Source organism: Aquarana catesbeiana, linkage group LG08 (assembly GCF_042186555.1).
Source record: "Aquarana catesbeiana isolate 2022-GZ linkage group LG08, ASM4218655v1, whole genome shotgun sequence".
NCBI lineage: Eukaryota > Metazoa > Chordata > Amphibia > Anura > Ranidae > Aquarana > Aquarana catesbeiana.
The window spans coordinates 293,972,424-293,994,350 of NC_133331.1; the positions used below are offsets into that span (position 1 = coordinate 293,972,424).

The 21,927-nt window shown below is 47.8% G+C and overlaps 1 protein-coding gene across 1 annotated transcript in view; it reads left to right on the plus strand.

Moving 5' to 3' along the window:
- The first annotated feature begins 5,139 nt into the window (after nt 1–5,139).
- Nucleotides 5,140–21,927, plus strand: part of LOC141106807 (uncharacterized) — a 39,714-nt gene continuing 22,926 nt past the window's right edge. The window contains 17 exon segments of the mRNA XM_073597733.1: nt 5,140–5,284; nt 5,390–5,522; nt 5,956–6,053; nt 6,143–6,370; nt 6,450–6,656; nt 6,750–6,888; nt 7,592–8,760; nt 8,822–8,977; nt 9,748–9,841; nt 10,162–10,252; nt 13,589–14,123; nt 17,361–17,492; nt 19,666–19,807; nt 20,221–20,318; nt 20,408–20,620; nt 20,702–20,902; nt 21,360–21,501. Of these exon segments, the coding sequence (XP_073453834.1) occupies nt 5,393–5,522; nt 5,956–6,053; nt 6,143–6,370; nt 6,450–6,656; nt 6,750–6,888; nt 7,592–8,760; nt 8,822–8,977; nt 9,748–9,841; nt 10,162–10,252; nt 13,589–14,123; nt 17,361–17,492; nt 19,666–19,807; nt 20,221–20,318; nt 20,408–20,620; nt 20,702–20,902; nt 21,360–21,501 (3,775 nt within the window). The 5' untranslated portion in view covers nt 5,140–5,284; nt 5,390–5,392.

The following is a 21,927-nucleotide window of genomic DNA, read 5'->3' on the forward strand; positions in this document are numbered from 1 at the left end:
TCCTGGATGCGGTGGTCAGCGCTCTCCTGGATGCGGTGGTTGGTGCTCTCTCCTGGATGCGGTGACTGGTGCTCTCTTGGATGCGGTGGTTGGTGCTCTCTCCTGGATGCGGTGGTCAGCGCTCTCCTGGATGCAGTGGTTGGTGCTCTCCTGTATGCGGTGGTCAGTGCTCTCCTGGATGCGGTGGTCGGCGCTCTCATGAATGCGGTGGTTGGTGCTCTCTCCTGGATGTGGTAGTTGGTGCTCTCTCCTGGATGTGGTGACCAGTGCTCTCTTGGATGCGGTGGTCGGTGCTCTCTCCTGGATGCGGTGGTCGGTGCTCTCTTGGATGCGGTGGTCGGTGCTCTCCTGGATGCAGTGGTTGGTGCTCTCCTGGATGCGGTGGTCGGTGCTCTCCTTGATGCGGTGGTCGGTGCTCTCCTGGATGCTGTGGTCAGTGCTCTCCTGGATGCTGTGGTCAGTGCTCTCCTGGATGCTGTGGTCAGCGCTCTCCTGGATGCGGTGGTTGGTGCTCTCTCCTGGATGCGGTGGTTGGTGCTCTCTCCTGGATGCGGTGGCCAGCGCTCTCCTGGAATGTGGAGGTTGGTGTTCTCTCCTGGATGCGGTGGTTGGTGCTCTCTCCTGGATGCGGTGGTTGGTGCTCTCTCCTGGATGCGGTGGTTGGTGTTCTCTCCTGGATGCGGTGGTTGGTGCTCTCTCCTGGATGCGGTGGTTGGTGCTCTCTCCTGGATGCGGTGGTTGGTGCTCTCTCCTGGATGCGGTGGTTGGTGCTCTCTCCTGGATGCGGTGGTTGGTGCTCTCTCCTGGATGCGGTGGTTGGTGCTCTCTCCTGGATGCGGTGGTTGGTGCTCTCTCCTGGATGTGGTGGATGGTGCTCTCTCCTGGAAGCAGTGGCCGGTGCTCTCTCCTGGATGTGGTTGTTGGTGCTCTCTCCTGGATGTGGTTGTTGGTGCTCTCTCCTGGATGCGGTGGTTGGTGCTCTCTCCTGGATGTGGTTGTTGGTGCTCTCTCCTGGATGTGGTGGTTGGTGCTCTCTCCTGGATGTGGTGGATGGTGCTCTCTCCTGGAAGCAGTGGCCGGTGCTCTCTCCTGGAAGCAGTGGCCGGTGCTCTCCTGGATGCGGTGGTCAGCGCTCTCCTGGATGCGGTGGTTGGTGCTCTCTCCTGGATGCGGTGACTGGTGCTCTCCTGGATGCGGTGGTTGGTGCTCTCTCCTGGATGCGGTGGTCAGCGCTCTCCTGGATGCAGTGGTTGGTGCTCTCTCCTGGATGCGGTTGTTGTTGCTCTCTTGGATGCGGTGGTTGGTGCTCTCTCCTGGATGCGGTGGTCAGCGCTCTCCTGGATGCAGTGGTTGGTGCTCTCTCCTGGATGCGGTAGTCAGCGCTCTCCTGGATGCAGTGGTTGGTGCTCTCCTGGATGCGGTGGTCAGTGCTCTCCTGGATGCGGTGGTCAGTGCTCTCCTGGATGCGGTGGTCGGTGCTCTCCTGGATGCGGTGGTCGGTGCTCTCCTGGATGCGGTGGTTGGTGCTCTCCTGGATGCGGTGGTTGGTGCTCTCTCCTGAATGCGGTGGTTGGTGCTCTCTCCTGGATGCGGTGGTTGGTGCTCTCTCCTGGATGCGGTGGTCGGTGCTCTCTCCTGGATGCGGTGGTCGGTGCTCTCTCCTGGATGCGGTAGTCGGCGCTCTCCTGGATGCAGTGGTCAGCGCTCTCCTGGATGCTGTGGTCAGCGCTCTCTCCTGGATGCGGTGGTTGGTGCTCTCTCCTGGATGCGGTGGTTGGTGCTCTCTCCTGGATGCGGTGGCCGGTGCTCTCCTGGATGCGGTGGTCAACGATCTCTCCTGGATGCGGCGGCCGGTGCTCTCCTGGATGCAGTGGTTGGTGCTCTCTCTTGGATGCGGTGGCCGGTGCTCTCCTGGATGCGGTGGTCAGCGCTCCCTCCTGGATGCGGTGGCCGGCGCTTTCTTGGATGCGGTGGTCGGTGCTCTCTCCTGGATGTGGTGGCCGGCAGTCTACTGGATGTGGTGGCCGATGCTCTTCTGGATGAACACAGAGCGTTGACCACCAGAGGGCACTCACCTACACCATGAGAAACACAAAGCAGAAATCACCGGGAGTCAATAATCCACATGGAGAGGAATACAGACCAGACAAAACAAGGGGGCTCTCACCTACACCTGGAGAAATAGACTAGACACGGAAGGGGAACTACACCAAGGGGAACATAGGCCACACACAAGCAGGGGTGCTCACCTACACCATGAGAAACACACACCAGAATTCCTGGGGCAATCACCTACAGAGAGATACAGACCAGATATAACAAGGGGGTGCTCCCCTACATAGAGAGAAACACAGACCATAAACCACCAATGGGCGCTCACCTACATTGAGAAGAATACAGAACAGAAACCACCAGGAAGGCTAACCTATACAGAGAGGAACACAGACAGATACTAGCAAGGGCTCTCATCTATACCATGAAAAAACATAGACCACCCACATCGAGAGCAACATAGATCTTACAGCACCAGGGGGTGTTCACCTACACCAAGAGGAACTTGGTGTAGACACCAACAGAGGGCACTCATCTACACTGAGAGAAATAGACTCAACACTACCAGGGATCACTCACCTGCACCCAGAGAAACACAGACCAGGGGCTCCACCCGCCCGGCTGCGTCATCCATATACAGCGTTCTGTGAATAGGAAAACTAGTCCCTTTGCAGGAGGAATCAGGACCTTCTTCCTCCTGCTGGTGACCCCTCTAGTGATATAAAGATCTATATGGAGGAATCAGGACCTCCTAACTCCTGCTGGTGACCCCTCTAGTGATATAAAGATCTATTTAGAGGAATCAGGACCTCCTTCCTCCTGCCGGTGACCCCTCTAGTGATATAAAGATCTATATAGAGGAATCAGGACCTCCTTCCTCCTGCTGGTGACCCCTCTAGTGATATAAAGATCTATATAGAGGAATCAGGACCTCCTTCCTCCTGCTGGTGATCCGTCTAGTGATATAAAGATCTATATAGAGGAATCAGGACCTCCTTCCTCCTGCCGGTGACCCCTCTAGTGATATAAAGATCTATATAGAGGAATCAGGACCTCCTTCCTCCTGCTGGTGATCCGTCTAGTGATATAAAGATCTATATAGAGGAATCAGGACCTCCTTCCTCCCGCTGGTGACCCCTCTAGTGATATAAAGATCTATATAGAGGAATCCGGACCTCCTTCCTCCTGCTGGTAATCCGTCTAGTGATATAAAGATCTATATAGAGGAATGGGGACCTCCTTCCTCCTGCTGGTGACCCCTCTAATGATATAAAGATCTATATAGAGGAATCAGGACCTCCTTCCTCCTGCTGGTGATCCGTCTAGTGATATAAAGATCTATATAGAGGAATCAGGGCCTCCTTCCTCCTGCCGGTGATCCCTCTAGTGATATAAAGATCTATATAGAGGAATCAGGACCTCCTTCCTCCTGCTGGTGACCCCTCTAGTGATATAAAGATCTATATAGAGGAATCAGGACCTCCTTCCTCCTGCTGGTGACCCCTTTCGTGATATAAAGATCTATATAGAGGAATCAGGACCTCCTTCCTCCCGCTGGTGACCCCTCTAGTGATATAAAGATCTATATAGAGGAATCAGGACCTCCTTCCTCCTGCTGGTGACCCCTTTAGTGATATAAAGATCTATATAGAGGAATCAGGACCTCCTTCCTCCTGCTGGTGACCCCTCTAGTGATATAAAGATCTATATAGAGGAATCAGGACCTCCTTCCTCCTGCTGGTGACCCCTCTAGTGATATAAAGATCTATATAGAGGAATCAGGACCTCCTTCCTCCTGCCGGTGATCCCTCTAGTGATATAAAGATCTATATAGAGGAATCAGGACCTCCTTCCTCCTGCTGGTGACCCCTCTAGTGATATAAAGATCTATATAGAGGAATCAGGACCTCCTTCCTCCTGCTGGTGACCCCTTTCGTGATATAAAGATCTATATAGAGGAATCAGGACCTCCTTCCTCCCGCTGGTGACCCCTCTAGTGATATAAAGATCTATATAGAGGAATCAGGACCTCCTTCCTCCTGCTGGTGACCCCTTTAGTGATATAAAGATCTATATAGAGGAATCAGGACCTCCTTCCTCCTGCAGGTGACTCCTCTAGTGATATAAAGACCTATATAGAGGAATCAGGACCTCCTTCCTCCTGCTGGTGACCCCTCTAGTGATATAAAGATCTATATAGAGGAATCAGGGCCTCCTTCCTCCTGCTGGTGATCCCTCTAGTGATATAAAGATCTATATAGAGGAATCAGGACCTCCTTCCTCCTGCTGGTGACCCCTCTAGTGATATAAAGATCTATATAGAGGAATCAGGGCCTCCTTCCTCCTGCTGGTGATCCCTCTAGTGATATAAAGATCTATATAGAGGAATCAGGACCTCCTTCCTCCTGCTGGTGACCCCTCTAGTGATATAAAGATCTATATAGAGGAATCAGGACCTCCTTCCTCCTGCTGGTGATCCCTCTAGTGATATAAAGATCTATATAGAGGAATCAGGACCTCCTTCCTCCTGCTGGTGACCCCTCTAGTGATATAAAGATCTATATAGAGGAATCAGGACCTCCTTCCTCCTGCTGGTGACCCCTCTAGTGATATAAAGATCTATATAGAGGAATCAGGACCTCCTTCCTCCTGCTGGTGACCCCTCTAGTGATATAAAGATCTATATAGAGGAATCAGGACCTCCTTCCTCCTGCAGGTGACCCCTCTAGTGATATAAAGATCTATATAGAGGAATCAGGACCTCCTTCCTCCTGCAGGTGACCCCTCTAGTGATATAAAGATCTATATAGAGGAATCAGGACCTCCTTCCTCCTGCAGGTGACTCCTCTAGTGATATGGAATTTTATAAAACTGTAATTCATTGGCACCGTAGAATAGGGACTGGCCAGAGAGGGATCAAACTGACACGTCTGACCGACTTGAACATGTATTGCGGTATATGTGAACCAAGAATTTTGTTTTTATGCAATAGCGTATAGTGTATAGTGGTGTGCGGAGGGTTAATTCAGAATGTTCAGTGATGGAACCCAAAGACAGGAAAATGCCAAAAGGAAGTGATGTCACATATAGACAGGAAGTTCCAGGTGAGAGGTGAATTTGGGAGGAAGTAGAGAGGAGACATTTTTGGAATTGGCAGCAGAGGAGGTAAAAACATTTTAGCCTTTACGATCCCGGGGATTCCACCCAGGAAGATGACTTCATCTTTAATCAGGTAGATGGAAATGAGGGTCTAGAATGTAAAAGTGACTCTAAACTGTATGAGATGATAATCCTTTTATGTAGTTTTATAATATGGATATAATTTTTGTTAATTTAGCTGATGGACATCAATGTTAGGGTCAAAGAGGTAGAAGAAGAGTCGTATGTGAGGAACGGTCAGCAGTCTATGGAGGAGGATCTGCTGATGGTGACAACTAAACGAGAAGAGTCTTCACCAAATATCAGAACAGGTGATTAATGAAAACATTTCCATTCTTCTTCTAGAAGGAATTGTGTTGATATTTGTGGTTTGTAAAACCAATGGAAGGAAACGTGGCGGGACCAGCTGGTGGGGAGAGAAGGTCTATGGTTAATGAGAGGTCATGATGTGTGCATGCAGAGTATTCTGAAAAAATGGTATTTTATTTTTATTTAAACGGAATCTTCATCATTACAAAAAGACAACTACATACAATGAATTGAGGATTTGTAGACCTTCTCAATGTCAGGTAAGATTATCTCTACAAGGACGTCATGATGGACAATCAGCCGCCCCTCACATCACCGGGTAAGAGGAGACTTTACTGTAAAGGAGAGAGCAGTACGGAGGGTCCACCTAGATCCCCCATCATCTGATAAACACATAGAAACAATGTATTCAGTCAGTGTGTGTGTTTCCTACAGATGGATCCAGTAATGGGAACCCACCAGAGAGATGTCCCCGTCCTCTGTATTCCCGGGATTCCACACAAGAAGGTCACACCATCCCTCACCATCATCAGGTAGATGAGGAACAATCACTGATAGTATCATTAGGATCTGTACATTATCTGCATTGTTACCATTGATGTCATTTTTATTATATATTCAGAGTGGAAACCTGAGAGATCCTAAAGTTGAAGTTAAAGAAGAGATAAAAGAGGAGGATGATGAGGATGGGGTGATGGAGGAGTCAGAGCTTCCAAAAGAACATGAAGATCTGTACCAGGACACCATGGTGGAGTCATCCAGCTACAGAAACCCACCAGAGAGATGTCCCCGTCCTCTGTATTCCCGGGATTCCACACAGGAAGCTCACACCATCCCTCACCATCATCAGGTAGATGAGGAACAATTATTGGTAGTTATGATTTATACAAAAGAGGTTTGTTACAATGAATATCTTGTTATATATTCAGAGTAGAAACCTCGGGGATTCTAATGTTGATGTTAAAGAAGAGTATAAAGAGGAGGATGAGGAGTATGGAGTGATGGAGGAGTTTTCAGAAGGACACAAGGATATGATGGAGCCACCTAATACCAGGAACCCACCAGAGAGATGTCCCCGTCCTCTGTATTCCCGGGATTCCACACAGGAAGGTCACACCATCCCTCACCATCATCAGGTAGAGGAAATGGAAGAGAAACCCTAAACCTCCATTAAATTATATATATTTATAGGTAGTGATAGGTCGATTTTTGTTTTATTGTGGGATTAGGCTGAAGAACCAATCGATATGAAATTTGAGGTTAAATCAGAAGAAGAAGAGAGGTATGTGAGGGATGATCAGCAGTCTATGGAGGAGGATGGAAAAACGGGGACATTTATCGAGGACACTCCTACAGAGATCAGCACAGGTGGGTCATAATATATTCTTCTCTAATCTCTCCTCTGTTACTGCACACTGATTGGTCCAAAGTAAGGTGGAAGCGAATAGGAAATCGGCAAATAATATTTTTATAAATGTTCACCTCCCTGTATTGATAACTATCCTGTCCATCAGATCTTTTTTTTTCTCAGATAGCTTCCTACACAGATTTAACACAGGTTGAGCCTTTCTTAGGTTGGTCCCTCTTTTTTTCGAGCAGACCTATAAGCTATATGTTACCAGAAAGCTCTGTGTATAGGCCTTGCTGGGCTGAGAAAATAAGAAGTAACGGAGAGAGTGACCAACTGATCTTTCCTGGAGAAAATGTTCTCTCCAGTTGCGCTCATTATCAGAAGCCTCGGCCTTCGACAACTGATTCTGATGATGAAGGGTGTGGATATGCCAGTCTGAACTTTGATCCTCCTCTGTAGCGGGGATCACAAGACCGACTGCCTAGGCTTGTAGTAGAATGAACAGCATTCCTCTTTCAGTTCCCGTAAATTCCCCAACTTTTTGACAAGCTTGCTAGAACTAGAAGTTATCTGGGAGGAGGAGTTAAGGCTTTTTGGGGAAAAGTCCCATATGGTTGGGACCTTCACAGAGAACTCACATTTACCTGATCCAGATGGAATCTTGATGGAAGTGAATGAACCCTCTCATATCTATTGATGATGTTTTTATATTTTTTCCAGGACAAGCCATGGAGAAACCCTCAAAGGATCGTCTCACTTTATCTCCAGGTTGTAAAATGGAAGATGAGGACATCACAGGAGATTGTGCCGGAGAAAAGACGATGGGTTCCTCTATGGATGGTGGCCTTCACAGTGTGGATGGACCATGGAATCCCTCTGAGCAACTTCGTACCGTGAGTGATGGTGCCGGAGAGAAGACAATGAGCTCCTCTATGGATGGTGGCCTTCACAGTGTGGATAGACCGTGTAATCCCTCTGAGCAACTTCGTACCATGAGTGATGGTGCCGGAGAGAAGACAATGAGCTCCTCTATGGATGGTGGCCTTCACAGTGTGGATAGACCATGTAATCCCTCTGACTCTGAGCAACCTCGTACTGTGAGGGTAGGTGCCGAAATTCAGGGGGAGGAGGAATTTTCATGTCCTGAATGTGGGGAAAGTTTTAGCTCTGAATCCTCTCTTACCGTACATCAGAGATCTCACACGGGAGAGAAGACCCATTCCTGCCCTACGTGCGGGGAGTGTTTTCTTCGTAAATCTCATCTTAGTGTCCATCAAAGATTGCACACGGGTAAGAAGCTTCACTACTGCCCCAAGTGCAAAAAATGTTTTCTTAGAAAATCAGAACTGGTTAGGCATCAGAGATCCCACAAGGGGGAGAAGCCGTATTCCTGTCCTGAGTGCGGGAAATGTTTTTCTCGGAAGTGCAACCTTTCTGTACATCAAAGATTGCACATGGGTTTGAAGCCCTATTCCTGCCCCGAGTGCGGAAAATGTTTTATACGTAAACTATTTCTCACAACACATCAGAGGTCTCACACAGGGGAGAAGCCATATACCTGTCCTGAGTGCGGGAAATGTTTTGTCCGTAAACAACTTCTCCAAACCCATCAGCGGTCTCACACGGGAGAGAAGCCGTATTCCTGTCCAGAGTGCGGGAAATGTTTTTCACAGAGGCCCCATCTTTCTGAACATCTGAAATGCCACACGGGTGAGAAGCCGTATTCCTGCCTTGAGTGCGGGAAACGCTTTGCACGAAAATCACAACTTGATAAACATCAAAGATCTCACACGGGCGAGAGGCCGTATTCCTGCCCGGCGTGCGGGAAATGTTTTACACAGAAGTCCCATCTTACCAAACATCTGAGAACCCACCCAACCCTTGCAGGTGTATTAGTGTCCTGAGTGCGGGAAATGTCTTCTACATGAATCCTATTGTGCCGTACATCAGAGATCTGACATTGGGAAGAAGCACACCTTCGGATACACCTCAGAAAACACGGGGCTGAGCACTCCTCTGATCTTTATAATGGAAGAAACACTTCACGATGATATCAGAGTTGAATTAGGACGTCTAGCTTACTCTGCTAGGATAGAGGAGGAAAGAGTGCGTTACTGTTGGATGATTCCTGATCTCCTGCAGTGTAATCTGATCTCCCCTGCTCTTCAGCAGAAGCCTAATATTAAGAAATCCTGTTGAAAGAAGAGCTGGATGTTTTTGATGGATAAAGAACGGACCACACATCAGAAGTGACTAGCTCAGTGTTGCAGTTTATGCTCTCATCTTGCGTAGAGAGTGATATTGGCTCGTAGGAGGTCATCTGCTGGTTGAACGTTGTAAATGAGAACTTTTCTGATGTAACATTTCATATGAACCTGATCAGAAACGCAAACATAATAAAAAAGCTTTTTTTTTGGTATGGAACAAATAAAGATACAATATATATTTATTCTTAAAATAGTTAGTGTTTGTAAGCTGATCGATAAGTTCGACTTTAGATATTAATTCTACAAGTAAGTGCTCAGAGGGAGGAGCATGTCCGCCCAGAGAAGGAGCAAACACATGAAGACATGGGCCACCACAAAGATAAGTATAGATGGGCTTTTCTGCAGGCTGTGGTGTATAAGATGGCCTCAGAGTGCCTAAATCACCGGTGAACCAAAGAAAAGTGGTTTCGCAGGTCAAGTCACATGGATATGAGGACACCTGTGGGAGTGCATGAGAAGGTAAGTAAAACTAGTCCCACTGCAAAGGTAGTTTTGAATTTTCCCCAGAGTCAAGCTTCCATTAGTCAACCCCCTTAGTGTATATCATGCTAGGTTAAGACATTTCAATTAATGACTTAAGTTTCTCCATGGGTCTCTGTTGGGTTGTAGGCTGACCAAGTTATGGAGGATATGTGTAGATGTGTCACGCTACAGATCGATTGGGACAATCAACGATCCCCAGATGAGAAGTTCCTCCGCACAGGTGATTCATGATGGGAAGAAAAATGTGTAGATGTGTCACCTTACAGATTCATTGGGAGAATTTCAGATACCCAAAGAGATTCTCCTTCACACAAGCCTTCCTGTGTGTGTTTTTGTTGGAGAAGATCCTCCACACAGGTGATTCATGATGGGAAGAAAAATTTGTAGATGTGTCACCTTACAGATTCATTGGGAGAATTTCAGATACCCAAAGAGATTCTCCTTCACACAAGCCTTCCTGTGTGTGTTTTTGTTGGAGAAGATCCTCCACACAGGTGATTCATGATGGGAAGAAAAATTTGTAGATGTGTCACCTTACAGATTCATTGGGAGAATTTCAGATACCCAAAGAAATTCTCCTTCACACAAGCCTTTCTGTGTGTGGTTTTGTTGGAGAAGTTCCTCCACACAGGTGAGGTCCAGGATGAGCAGAATATGGACTCCAAACTTTTCTCTGTGTGTCTGTATTGGGTTGTCTCTGTACTGACCAAGTTGTGGAGCAAATGTGTAGATGTGTCATGCTACAGGTTGATTGGGACAATCAATGATCCCCAGATGAGAAGTTCCTCCACACAGGTGATGCCTGATGGGAGGAACATGGACTCCAAGCCTTTCTCCATGTGTCTCTGTTGGGTTGTCTCTATGCTGACCACTTTGTGGAGGAAATGTGTAGATGTGTCATCTTACAGGTCAATTGGGACAATCACAGATCACAAGATGAGAAGTTCCTCCACACAGGTGAGGTCCATAAATGAGCAGAACATGGACTCCAAGCCTTTCTCCATGTGTCTCTGATGGGTTGTCTCCACATTGATGAGGTCAGGATGTGGGTTCAGAGGAAGGTTGAGTGAAAGGAAGAAGAAAAAAGGAGGGGAAGAGAGAGAAGAGGAGATGGAGAGAGGGTAGAGCAGAAAGAGGGAAAAGAAAGGGAGCCTCCTCCAGAGAGAAGAGTGAAAGAAGGAGGGGCAAAATGGGAATGAGGGAAAAGAAAAAGGGAGGAGAAAAGAAGAGAAAGGGAAAAAAAGGGAGGGGGAAGAGGAGATAAAGAGAATGTAGAAAGGAAAGGAAGATGAGAGAAAGGGGATAAGGAGAGGGAGAAGACCAGAGAGCAGAGGAAGAAAGGAGCAAATGGGAGGAGAGGAGGAGGAGAAAAGAGAGAGAGAAGTGAGGAAGAGTTAAAGGAAGGAGAGGGAGAAGACCAGAGGGGACAGGGAGAACTGAGCAAAAGGGAAAAGGAGGAGAGAGAGAGAAGAGGAAGCAGAGAGGAGAATATATGAAGAGGAGTTGCTGGAATTTGTCCTTTACCTGCAATCTAAACAGCAGTTTTTTCTTTGTAAATGTCGGTGTCGTGGTATGAGATGAAACACAGACCAGACACCACCTATCTGGGAGCCCTGAAGCACAAGCTGAACTGATTTTTCTCAATCATAAAAGTTTTGGCTGAAGTTTAGCTGTAATAAAATCCACTGTTCTCGTATTTCTTCAGCAACCTGTATTTCATGTCTCTTGCTGGGGGTCCATAAAAAAAATTTGAACAGACCCCTTTAGGATCATAACCGAGGACTTAGGTTGTCAGCTGCTCACAGCCCCATCCCGGGACAGCCAAGAAACATGTTAGTAAACAAGGACGTGTTGAACACTCTACATCAGGATATGAAAACATCGGCACAAAACATGTTTCCTGATACTGATGATGTTTCAGCTTGGACCATCAACTGAACTCACCACCCCATGACATATGACAATGATCGGATAAGTTTGGGTTGGCCACATCCATTGGTGAGTTTGGGTTGGCCATGTCTATTGGCGAGTTTGGGTTGGCCGTGTCTACTGGTGAGTTTGGATTGGTTTCATCTACTTGTCTTGTTCAGTAGGTTCCACCCCATGACAATGATCGGATGTGTTTGGGTTGGCTACATCCATCGGTGAGTTTGGGTTGGTCATGTCTATTGGTGAGTTTGGGTTGGTCATGTCTATTGGTGAGTTTGGGTTGGCCATGTCTACTGGTGAGTTTGGGTTGGCCGTATCTACTGGTGAGTTTGGGTTGGCCATGTCTATTGGCGAGTTTGGGTTGGTTGCATCTACTTGTCTTGTTCAGTAAGTTCCACCCCATAACAATCATCGGATGAGTTTGGGTTGACCACATCCATTAGTGAGTTTGGGTTAGCCATGTCTATTGACGAGTTTGGGTTGGCCGTGTCTACTGGTGAGTTTGGGTTGGTTGCATCTACTTGTCTTGTTCAGTAAGTTCCACCCCATGACAATGATTGGATGAGTTTGGGTTGGCCGTGTCTATTAGTGAGTTTGGGTTGGCCGTGTCTACTGGTGAGTTTGGGTTGGCCGTGTCTATTAGTGAGTTTGGGTTAGCCGTGTCTATTAGTGAGTTTGGGTTGGCCGTGTCTACTGGTGAGTTTGGGTTGGCCGTGTCTATTAGTGAGTTTGGGTTGGCCGTGTCTACTGGTGAGTTTGGGTTGGTTGCATCTATTTGTCTTGTTCAGTAAGTTCCACCCCATGACAATGATCGGATGAGTTTGGGTTGGCCGTGTCTATTAGTGAGTTTGGGTTGGCCGTGTCTACTGGTGATTTTGGGTTGGCCGTGTCTACTGCTGAGTTTGGGTTGGCCGTGTCTATTGGTGAGTTTGGGTTGGCCGTGTCTACTGGTGAGTTTGGGTTGGTTGCATCTACTTGTCTTGTTCAGTAAGTTCCACCCCATGACAATGATCGGATGAGTTTGGGTTGGCCACATCCATTGGTGAGTTTGGGTTGGCCATGTGTAATGGCGAGTTTGGGTTGGCCATGTCTACTGGTGAGTTTGGGTTGGTTGCATCTACTTGTCTTGTTCAGTAAGTTCCACCCCATGACAATGATCGGATGAGTTTGGGTTGGCCACATCCATTGGTGAGTTTGGGTTGGCCATGTGTAATGGCGAGTTTGGGTTGGCCACATCCATTGGTGAGTTTGGGTTGGCCATGTGTATTGGCGAGTTTGGGTTGGCCATGTCTACTGGTGAGTTTGGGTTGGTTGCATCTATTTGTCTTGTTCAGTAAGTTCCACCCCATGACAATGATCGGATGAGTTTGGGTTGGCCGTGTCTATTGGTGAGTTTGGGTTGCCCGTGTCTACTGGTAGTTTTGGGTTGGCCGTGTCTACTGGTGAGTTTGGGTTGGCCGTGTCTATTGGTGAGTTTGGGTTGGTTGCATCTACTTGTCTTGTTCAGTAAGTTCCACCCCATGACAATGATCGGATGAGTTTGGGTTGGCCACATCCATTGGTGAGTTTGGGTTGGCCATGTGTATTGGCGAGTTTGGGTTGGCCATGTCTACTGGTGAGTTTGGGTTGGTTGCATCTACTTGTCTTTGTTCAGTAAGTTCCACCCCATGACAATGATCGGATGAGTTTGAGTTGGCCACATCCATTGGTGAGTTTGGGTTGGCCATGTGTATTGGCGAGTTTGGGTTGGCCATGTCTACTGGTGAGTTTGGGTTGGTTGCATCTATTTGTCTTGTTCAGTAAGTTCCACCCCATGACAATAATCGGATGAGTTTGGGTTGGCCGTGTCTATTGGTGAGTTTGGGTTGCCCGTGTCTACTGGTAGTTTTGGGTTGGCCGTGTCTACTGGTGAGTTTGGGTTGGCCGTGTCTATTGGTGAGTTTGGGTTGGTTGCATCTACTTGTCTTTGTTCAGTAAGTTCCACCCCATGACAATGATCGGATGAGTTTGAGTTGGCCACATCCATTGGTGAGTTTAGGTTGGCCATGTCTACTGGTGAGTTTGGGTTGGATGAGTCTATTGGTGAGTTTGGGTTGGCCGTGTCTACTGGTGAGTTTGGGTTTGCCGTGTCTACTGGTGAGTTTGGGTTTGCCGTGTCTACTGGTGAGTTTGGGCTGGCCGTGTCTACTGGTGAGTTTGGGCTGGCCGTGTCTATTGGTGAGTTTGGGTTGGCCTTGTCTATTGGTGAGTTTGGGTTGGCCGTGTCTATTGGTGAGTTTGGGTTGGCCGTGTCTATTGGTGAGTTTGGGTTGGCCATGTCTACTGGTGAGTTTGTGCTGGCCGTGTCTACTGGTGAGTTTGTGCTGGCCGTGTCTATTGGTGAGTTTGGGTTGGCCATGTCTATTGGTGAGTTTGGGTTGGCCATGTCTACTGGTGAGTTTGGGCTGGCCGTGTCTATTGGTGAGTTTGGGTTGGTCATGTCTACTGGTGAGTTTGGGCTGGCCGTGTGTAATGGCGAGTTTGGGTTAGCCGTGTCTACTGGTGAGTTTGGTTGCATCTACTTGTCTTGTTCAGTAAGTTCATGTTCAGTAATACCCAGTCACCCAGTAGAAGACCAGATTGGCTCAACCAGAGGTCACCCCTGCCCATCCATAAACTCGTGTTACAATATGTGGGGTCAGGATACCAGTTATACAATACATCCAAACAATGATGGATTCCGAGTATTATTAACCTGTTTTTAAAGGTTTATGGGGAATAAATGATGGAAGAAACCACCACCGTAACTGCAAATCATGGAAGGTGGGAATAGCCATCTGGAGTCTCACATCATGAAATCCTCCCTCTGACATCCCCTTCAGTCTTGCACAGTTGTACTGGCCCCTCTCTTAGACTAAAATATCTTCCTCTGATTTCACTGCACACTGTGAGCTTCTCACAACGTGCATTATAAACTGCAGCAAGTCAGATTGAGCCCCGCCTCATTTCCTGGCTGGAGGATGGCCAGCATCCTCTAGCCTTTTCCCTACCCCAGCCTGAGTGTCCCTGGCCCCACCCCTTTCAGATGTTTCAATCGTGGAGGCTCAGGATCACTTATGGGCATTACCTAGGGTAGTCTGCTGTTTTCAGGAAGCAATGTACAGCTCATCCTGCTAGCAATAAACTGCCTGCAATGCATAGAGAAGAACAGAGAGCCAGTAATGACATCACTAAATCTAAACTAAAGTATGAAATAAAAACAGAAAGGTTTTATATGAAAAAAAAGGTATGTTCTTGTTGGAGATGGGAAGGGAAGGAAGAATTAGGTAGAAGGAATCTTGACTCTCTGACAAGCAAGGGGCAATCACCAACAATGAGAAGAACATAGACCAGACCAGGGGGCACTTACCTACACTGACAGGAACACAGAAGAGACACCACCAGGGGGCACTCACCTACACTTAGAGGAACACAGACCACACACCACTCACCTATACCGGGAGGAACAAAGACCAAACTTCACCAGGGGGTGCTCACCTATACCGAGAGGAACAAAGACCAAACTCCACCAGGGGGTGCTCACCTATACCGAGAGGAACAAAGACCAAACTCCACCAGGGGGTGCTCACCTATACCGAGAGGAACAAAGACCAAACTCCACCAGGGGGGTTCAGAAACAAATATATACCTCAGCAAGGGATTTTTAAGGCAATGTGATGAAGAAAAATTGTATTTAGTTAAAAGAATAATTTATTAATACATAGAAAAATATATGACATACAAAAATACTTTTAGTGATCATACAATATAATAATTGTATGATCACTAAAAGTATTTTTGTACGTCATATATTTTTCTATGTATTAATAAATTATTCTTTTAACTAAATACAATTTTTCTTCATCACATTGCCTTAAAAATCCCATGCTGAGGTATATATTTGTTTCTGAATCTTCTGAGGGATGATGGCAATGACACATCCAATCCTCTGAGTCCCCCCTATTTATGAACTCCACCAGGGGGTGCTCATCTATACTGAGAGGAACAATGACTAGACTCCACCAAGGGGTGCTCACCTATACCGAGAGGAACAATGACTAGACTCCACCAAGGGGTGCTCATCTATACCGAGAGGATCAAAGACCAGACTCCACCAGAGGGTGCTCACCTATACCGAGAGGATCAAAGACCAGACTCCACCAGGGGGTGCTCACCTATACCGAGAGGAACAAAGACCAGACTCCACCAAGGGGTGCTCACCTATACCGAGAGGAACAATGACTAGACTCCACCAAGGGGTGCTCATCTATACCGAGAGGATCAAAGACCAGACTCCACCAGGGGGTGCTCACCTATACCGAGAGGAACAAAGACCAGACTCCACCAGGGGGTGCTCATCTATACCGAGAGGAACAAAGACCAGACTCCACCAGGGGGTGCCCACCTACACCGAGAGGAACAAAGACCAAACTCCACCAGGGGGTGCTTACCTATACCGAGAGGAACAAAGACTAGACTCCACCAGGGGGTGCTCACCTATACCGAGAGGAACAAAGACCAGACAACACAAGGGGGTGTTCATCTTGACCGATAAAAAAAGTACACCAGCTCTCTTTCCTACATCTAGGACTTTTAAGTTTGTCCAACTTTTGGAAACCAAAGACAATCAACAAGTCGGTCAGAGCCAAAGACACTGTAGAAACCTTTCCTGGTCTACCTCTAGCCCTTGCAAGGTGGTCTGGAGGAATGTAACATCAATAGGCAAAAAGAATTGGCTTGGATGGCAACTCAAGGAAGGTTGCCTTTGAGGAATTCAATGCATCCCAAAAACCCGTCCCAATACAGGCACCGCCCTTTTACATCATAAGAGAAGAAACTGCTTTGCATGTCTTCTGGCAGTGAACTTTCACACAGGACCTGTTGAGGGCCCGAGAACCAGAACTCAAGGACTTTGTACCACAGACAGCCATCACCCACTTTGGGATGTTACATGGACTATTTTGTGGTGTTTTTGCGCAAGAAGACATTGTTGGCTCCTGACAGGTGATGTATTGCTTTGAGGACACTTTGTGGTGTACCAAAAAGCATCTCATCCACCGGGAGAGCATGTCCATTGAGGATGGTCACAGACTGGTCTGCTCAGAGACTATAACTTCATGGAATTTGAGGAGAAAGAGGACGTCTGAGAAGATTTTCCCCTCCCCTCACTCTCCTTTATGTGTCTTTATGCTTCAATAAAGCTTTGGGCCTGTGAGCTCTTCCCCCTCCCTTATCCCTCTTTCCTCTCCCCATCACAATTGGTGCTTATTGAAGTGCTAGTTGAAAAAAGTCCAAGTGCTCCATCCAGTCTGCCCCGTTGTCTGACTATAGATCTCCGTTTGTCCCAAGCATGTCTGAATCCACTTCCTGGTGACTGACCTCTGCTGGAAGTCTGCTCCAGGAATCCACTACTCTTTTGGTAAAATAATACTTTGCAAGTTTAGTTTAGAATGTTCCTCCTCCTAGTTGGAGGTCATGTCCCTGTGTTCTTCATCTTGGCTTCCTATTGAAAATTCTGCCCTCCTGAACCTTATTCACCCCCTTGATGTATGTAAAGGTTTCACTCATGTCTCCCCTTTTCCGTCTTTCCTCCAGACTGGACATATTAAAGCGGACCTTCACCCTAAAGGGCATGTTGGGCTGCCCTGCCTCCTCCCTTCTCCATCTCTTTCTCTTATTGAACACGGAATGTGGTATATGTGGACCAAGAATCACCGTTTTTATGCAACAGTCTATTAGAAACATGTACTGGTGTATAGCGGTGTGCGGAGGGTTAACAGAATGTTCAGTGATGGAACGCACAGACAGGAAGTGATGGAACGCACAGACAGGAAGTGATGTCAGGTACAGATAGGAAGCTCCAGGTGAAAGGTGAATCGGGAGGAAGTAGAAAGGAGACATTGTTGGAACTGGCAGCAGAGGAGGTAAATAAAAATGTCAGGCTTTATGGCAGGGGTCTCAAATTGGCGGCCCTCCAGCTGTTGCAAAACTACAAGTCCCATGATGCACTGCAAGGCTGACAGTTACAAGCATGACTCCAGCTCCCCCTTTAGTACTCAGCTCCCCCATATTACTGTCCTCAGCCCCCCACCCCCCGATTACTGTCCTCATCCCCCCCTTCAGTACTCAGCTCCCCCACATTACTGTCCTCAGCCCCCCCCCCCATTACTGTCCTCAGCTCCCCCTTCAGTACTCAGCTTCCCCACATTACTGTCCTCAGCCCCCCATCCCCCATTACTGTCCTCAGCCCCCCCTTCAGTACTCAACTCCCCCATATTACTGTCCTCAGCCCCCCACCCCCCGATTACTGTCCTCATCCCCCCCTTCAGTACTCAGCTTCCCCACATTACTGTCCTCAGCCCCCCCTTCAGTACTCAGCTCTCCCACATTACTGTCCTCAGCCTCCCATACCCCCATTGCTGTCCTCAGCCCCCCACCCCCCGATTACTGTCCTCATCCCCCCCTTCAGTACTCAGCTCTCCCACATTACTGTCCTCAGCCTCCCATCCCCCCATTGCTGTCCTCAGCGCCCCCCGATTACTGTCCTCAGCCCACCCTTCAGTACTCAGCTCCCCCACATTATTGTCCTCAGCCCCCCAATACAGTATTCAGTTCCCCCACATTATTGTCCCCCTCCCCACATCATTACTGTCCTCAGCCCCCTCCCCATTACAGTACTCAGCTCCCCCACATTACTGTCCTCAGCCCCCCCATTACAGTACTTGGCTCCTCCCATTACTGATCTCAGCCCCCCCATTACTGTCCTCAGCCCCCCATTACAGTCCTCACCCCCCACATTACTGGCCCCAGCCCCCTCCCAACATTAAAGTACTCAGCTCCCCCACATTACTGTCATCAACCCCCCCCCCCCCCCCTTTTACTGTCCTGAGCTTCCCCACATTACTGTTCTCAGCCCCCCCCCCTTCAGTACTCAGCTCTCCCACATTACTGTCCTCAGCCCCCCCCCTTCAGTACTAAGCTCTCCCACATTACTGTCCTCAGCCTCCCCCATTACTGTCCTCAGCCCCCCATTACAGTTCTTAGCTCCTCACATTACTGTCCTCAGCCCCCCCCCTTCAGTACTAAGCTCTCCCACATTACTGTCCTCAGCCTCCCCCATTACTGTCCTCAGCCCCCCATTACAGTTCTTAGCTCCTCACATTACTGTCCTCAGCCCCCCCCTTCAGTACTCAGCTCTCCCACATTACTGTCCTCAGCCCCCCCCCCCTTCAGTACTAAGCTCTCCCACATTACTGTCCTCAGCCCCCCCTTCAGTACTAAGCTCTCCCACATTACTGTCCTCAGCCTCCCCCATTACTGTCCTCAGCCCCCCATTACAGTTCTTAGCTCCTCACATTACTGTCCTTAGCCCCCCCATTACTGTCCTCTGCCTTCCCCTATTGCTGTCCTTGGCCCCCCATTACAGTTCTTAGCTCCTCCCATTACTGTCCTCAGGCCACCCCCCATTACTGCCCCCCCCCCCCCCCCGAATCACAGTACTTAGCTCCCCCACATTATTGTCTTCATCCTCTCAATACAGTACCCCCCCCCCCCCCCCATTACAGTATTCAGTTTCCCTCTTTATAGTACTCAGCCCCCCTCCCCCCACACACACACACATTATAGAACTCCATCTCCCCCATTACAGTACTCAGCGACCCCTCCCCCCCTTCCCTTATTACTGTTCTCAGCTCGCTCCCCTCAGCCCCCCTTTCCACATCTCCCCTACCTTACACAGACAGGAGGATGGGGGGCCTGGCAGGTCTGAATGGAGGACGGGAGCTGCAAGCTGGTGATTGGTTACTTGGACCGCCCTTTATCCTAGTAACTAATCGCTGTCTTGTTTACCTCGGGGCAGCTCCCGCCCTCCCTCCAGGACTGTCCCGCCTCCTGCTGTTGTCTCTGAGAAGATGGCGGTGGTGACGGCTGAGAGAAGAACAGGCTCCTAAATGGCGCGATGGCTGCGGTCCGGGTGGGATAGTGATTGGGTTCTCAGACCACGGTCCACCATTTAGTGATGCGAAGCGACTCCAAACTGTTTAAAATGATATTCCTCCATGTGAAATATACCCTACAGATACATTATTGTTATTTTAGCTTAAAGAACTGATGGACATCAATGTTGGGGTCAAAGAGGTAGAAGAAGAGTCGTATGTGAGGGACGGTCAGCAGTCCATGGAGGAGGATGTGGTGATGGTGACAACTAAACGAGAAGAGTCTTCACCAAATATCAGAACAGGTGATTAATGAAGACATTTCCATCCTTCTTCTAGAAGAATTGTGTTGATATTTGTGGTTACTCAGAAGCTTTTGTAAAACCAATGGAAGGAAACGTGGTGGGACCAGTTGGTGAGGAGACAAGGTTAATGAGAAGCCTTGTTGTGTGTGTGTGTGTATACGATATACAGAATCTTCCACATTATAAGAAGACAATGAAGTTCTGCGGATTGAGGATCTGTAGACCTTCTCACCATCAGGTAAGATTAGTTCTACAAGGACGTCATGATGGACAATCAGCCGCCCCTCACATCACCGGGTAAGAGGAGACTTTATTGTAAAGGAGAGAGCAATACAGAGGGTCCACCTAGATCCCCCATCATCTGATAAACACATAGAAACAATGTATTCAGTCAGTGTGTGTGTTTCCTACAGATGGATCCAGTAATGGGAACCCACCAGAGAGATGTCCCCGTCCTCTGTATTCCCGGGATTCCACACAGGAAGATCACACCATCCCTCACCATCATCAGGTAGATGAGGAACAATCACTGATAGTATCATTAGGATCTGTACATTATCTGCATTGTTACCATTGATGTCATTTTTATTATATATTCAGAGTGGAAACCTGAGAGATCCTAAAGTTGAGGTTAAAGAAGAGATAAAAGAAGAGGATGATGAGGATGGAGTCATGGAGGATATACACAAAGATCTGTACCAGGACACCATGGTGGAGTCATCCAGCTACGGGAACCCACCAGAGAGATGTCCCCGTCCTCTGTATTCCCGGGATTCCACACAGGAAGGTCACACCATCCCTCACCATCATCAGGTAGATGAGGAACAATTATTGGTAGATATGATTTATACACAATCAAGTTTGTTACAAAGAATAAAACATTGAATCTTTCAGAGTGGAAACCTCAGGGATGACAAGATTGATGTTAAAGAAGAGTATAAAGAGGAGGATGAGGAGTATGGAGTGATGGAGGAGCTTTCAGAAGGACACAAGGATATGATGGAGCCACCTAATACCAGGAACCCACCAGAGAAATGCCCTCTGTATTCCCGGGATTCCACAGAGGAAGGTCACACCATCCCTCACTGTTACAAGGTTGGTAGGACGGAGTATCTAGAACAGGGGTCTCCAAACTTTCAAAGCAAGGGGCCAGTTTTCAGTCCTTCAGACTTTATTGGGGGCCGAACTGTGGCTAGTAGCAGTGGTAATTTTCCTGGCATCAGTGGGCGTAAACATCTCCATATTTGGTCTTAGTGGGAGGAATAGTCCCCCTATTGTTGTTCTCATTAGAAGAAATGGTGCCCCATCATTGTTATCATTAGAAGAAGTGGTGCTCCATCCTTGGTGTCAGTTGGCAGAATAGCGTCTCATATCAATGAGAGGAATAGTGCCCCAAGGGCCGGATAAAGGCAAGCAAAGGGCCAAATCTGGCCCCAAGCCCACAGTTTGGAGACCACTGATCTAGAACATGGACTGGTGGAAATGACGTGTGGATTTTTTATGTAAGCTTATATTTTTACAGATTATATTCTCTCTTATTCTCTTGGTTTAGAGTGGAGATCCAATCGATATAGAATTTGAGGTTAAATCAGAAGAAGAAGAGAGGTATGTGAGGGATGATCAGCAGTCTATGGAGGAGGATGGAATAACGGGGACATTTATAGAGGAGGACACTTCTACAGAGATCAGCACAAGTGGGTCATTAACACTAAATACATTCCTCCACCCATACTGCTCACTGATTGGTCCACAGTAGGGCGGGGAGTGAATAGGGAGTGAAATTGGCAAAAAATAGTTTTATAATACTTACCTCCCCTGTATTGTTACCCATAAGGCTAGCCGTACTTTATACAGTTTTTGTATTAAATTTCCTTTTATATAGAGACTGCTATTGGCTGCAGCACATCCCTGAATAATGTCACCTTCAAAACCCAAAATTGTAGGACTTTCCTGGTACAAGCCAGGACCAACACTTATGTAAAGAAATACAACATTTTATTGCACCAACATTATATTAAAAACATAATATAAAAAAAAAATCACAGGGGTGACCCCATAAAGAATACAAGGTCCTGAGGAGGCAAATGATGTGAAACGCGTCCTCTTGGAATATATTGGCA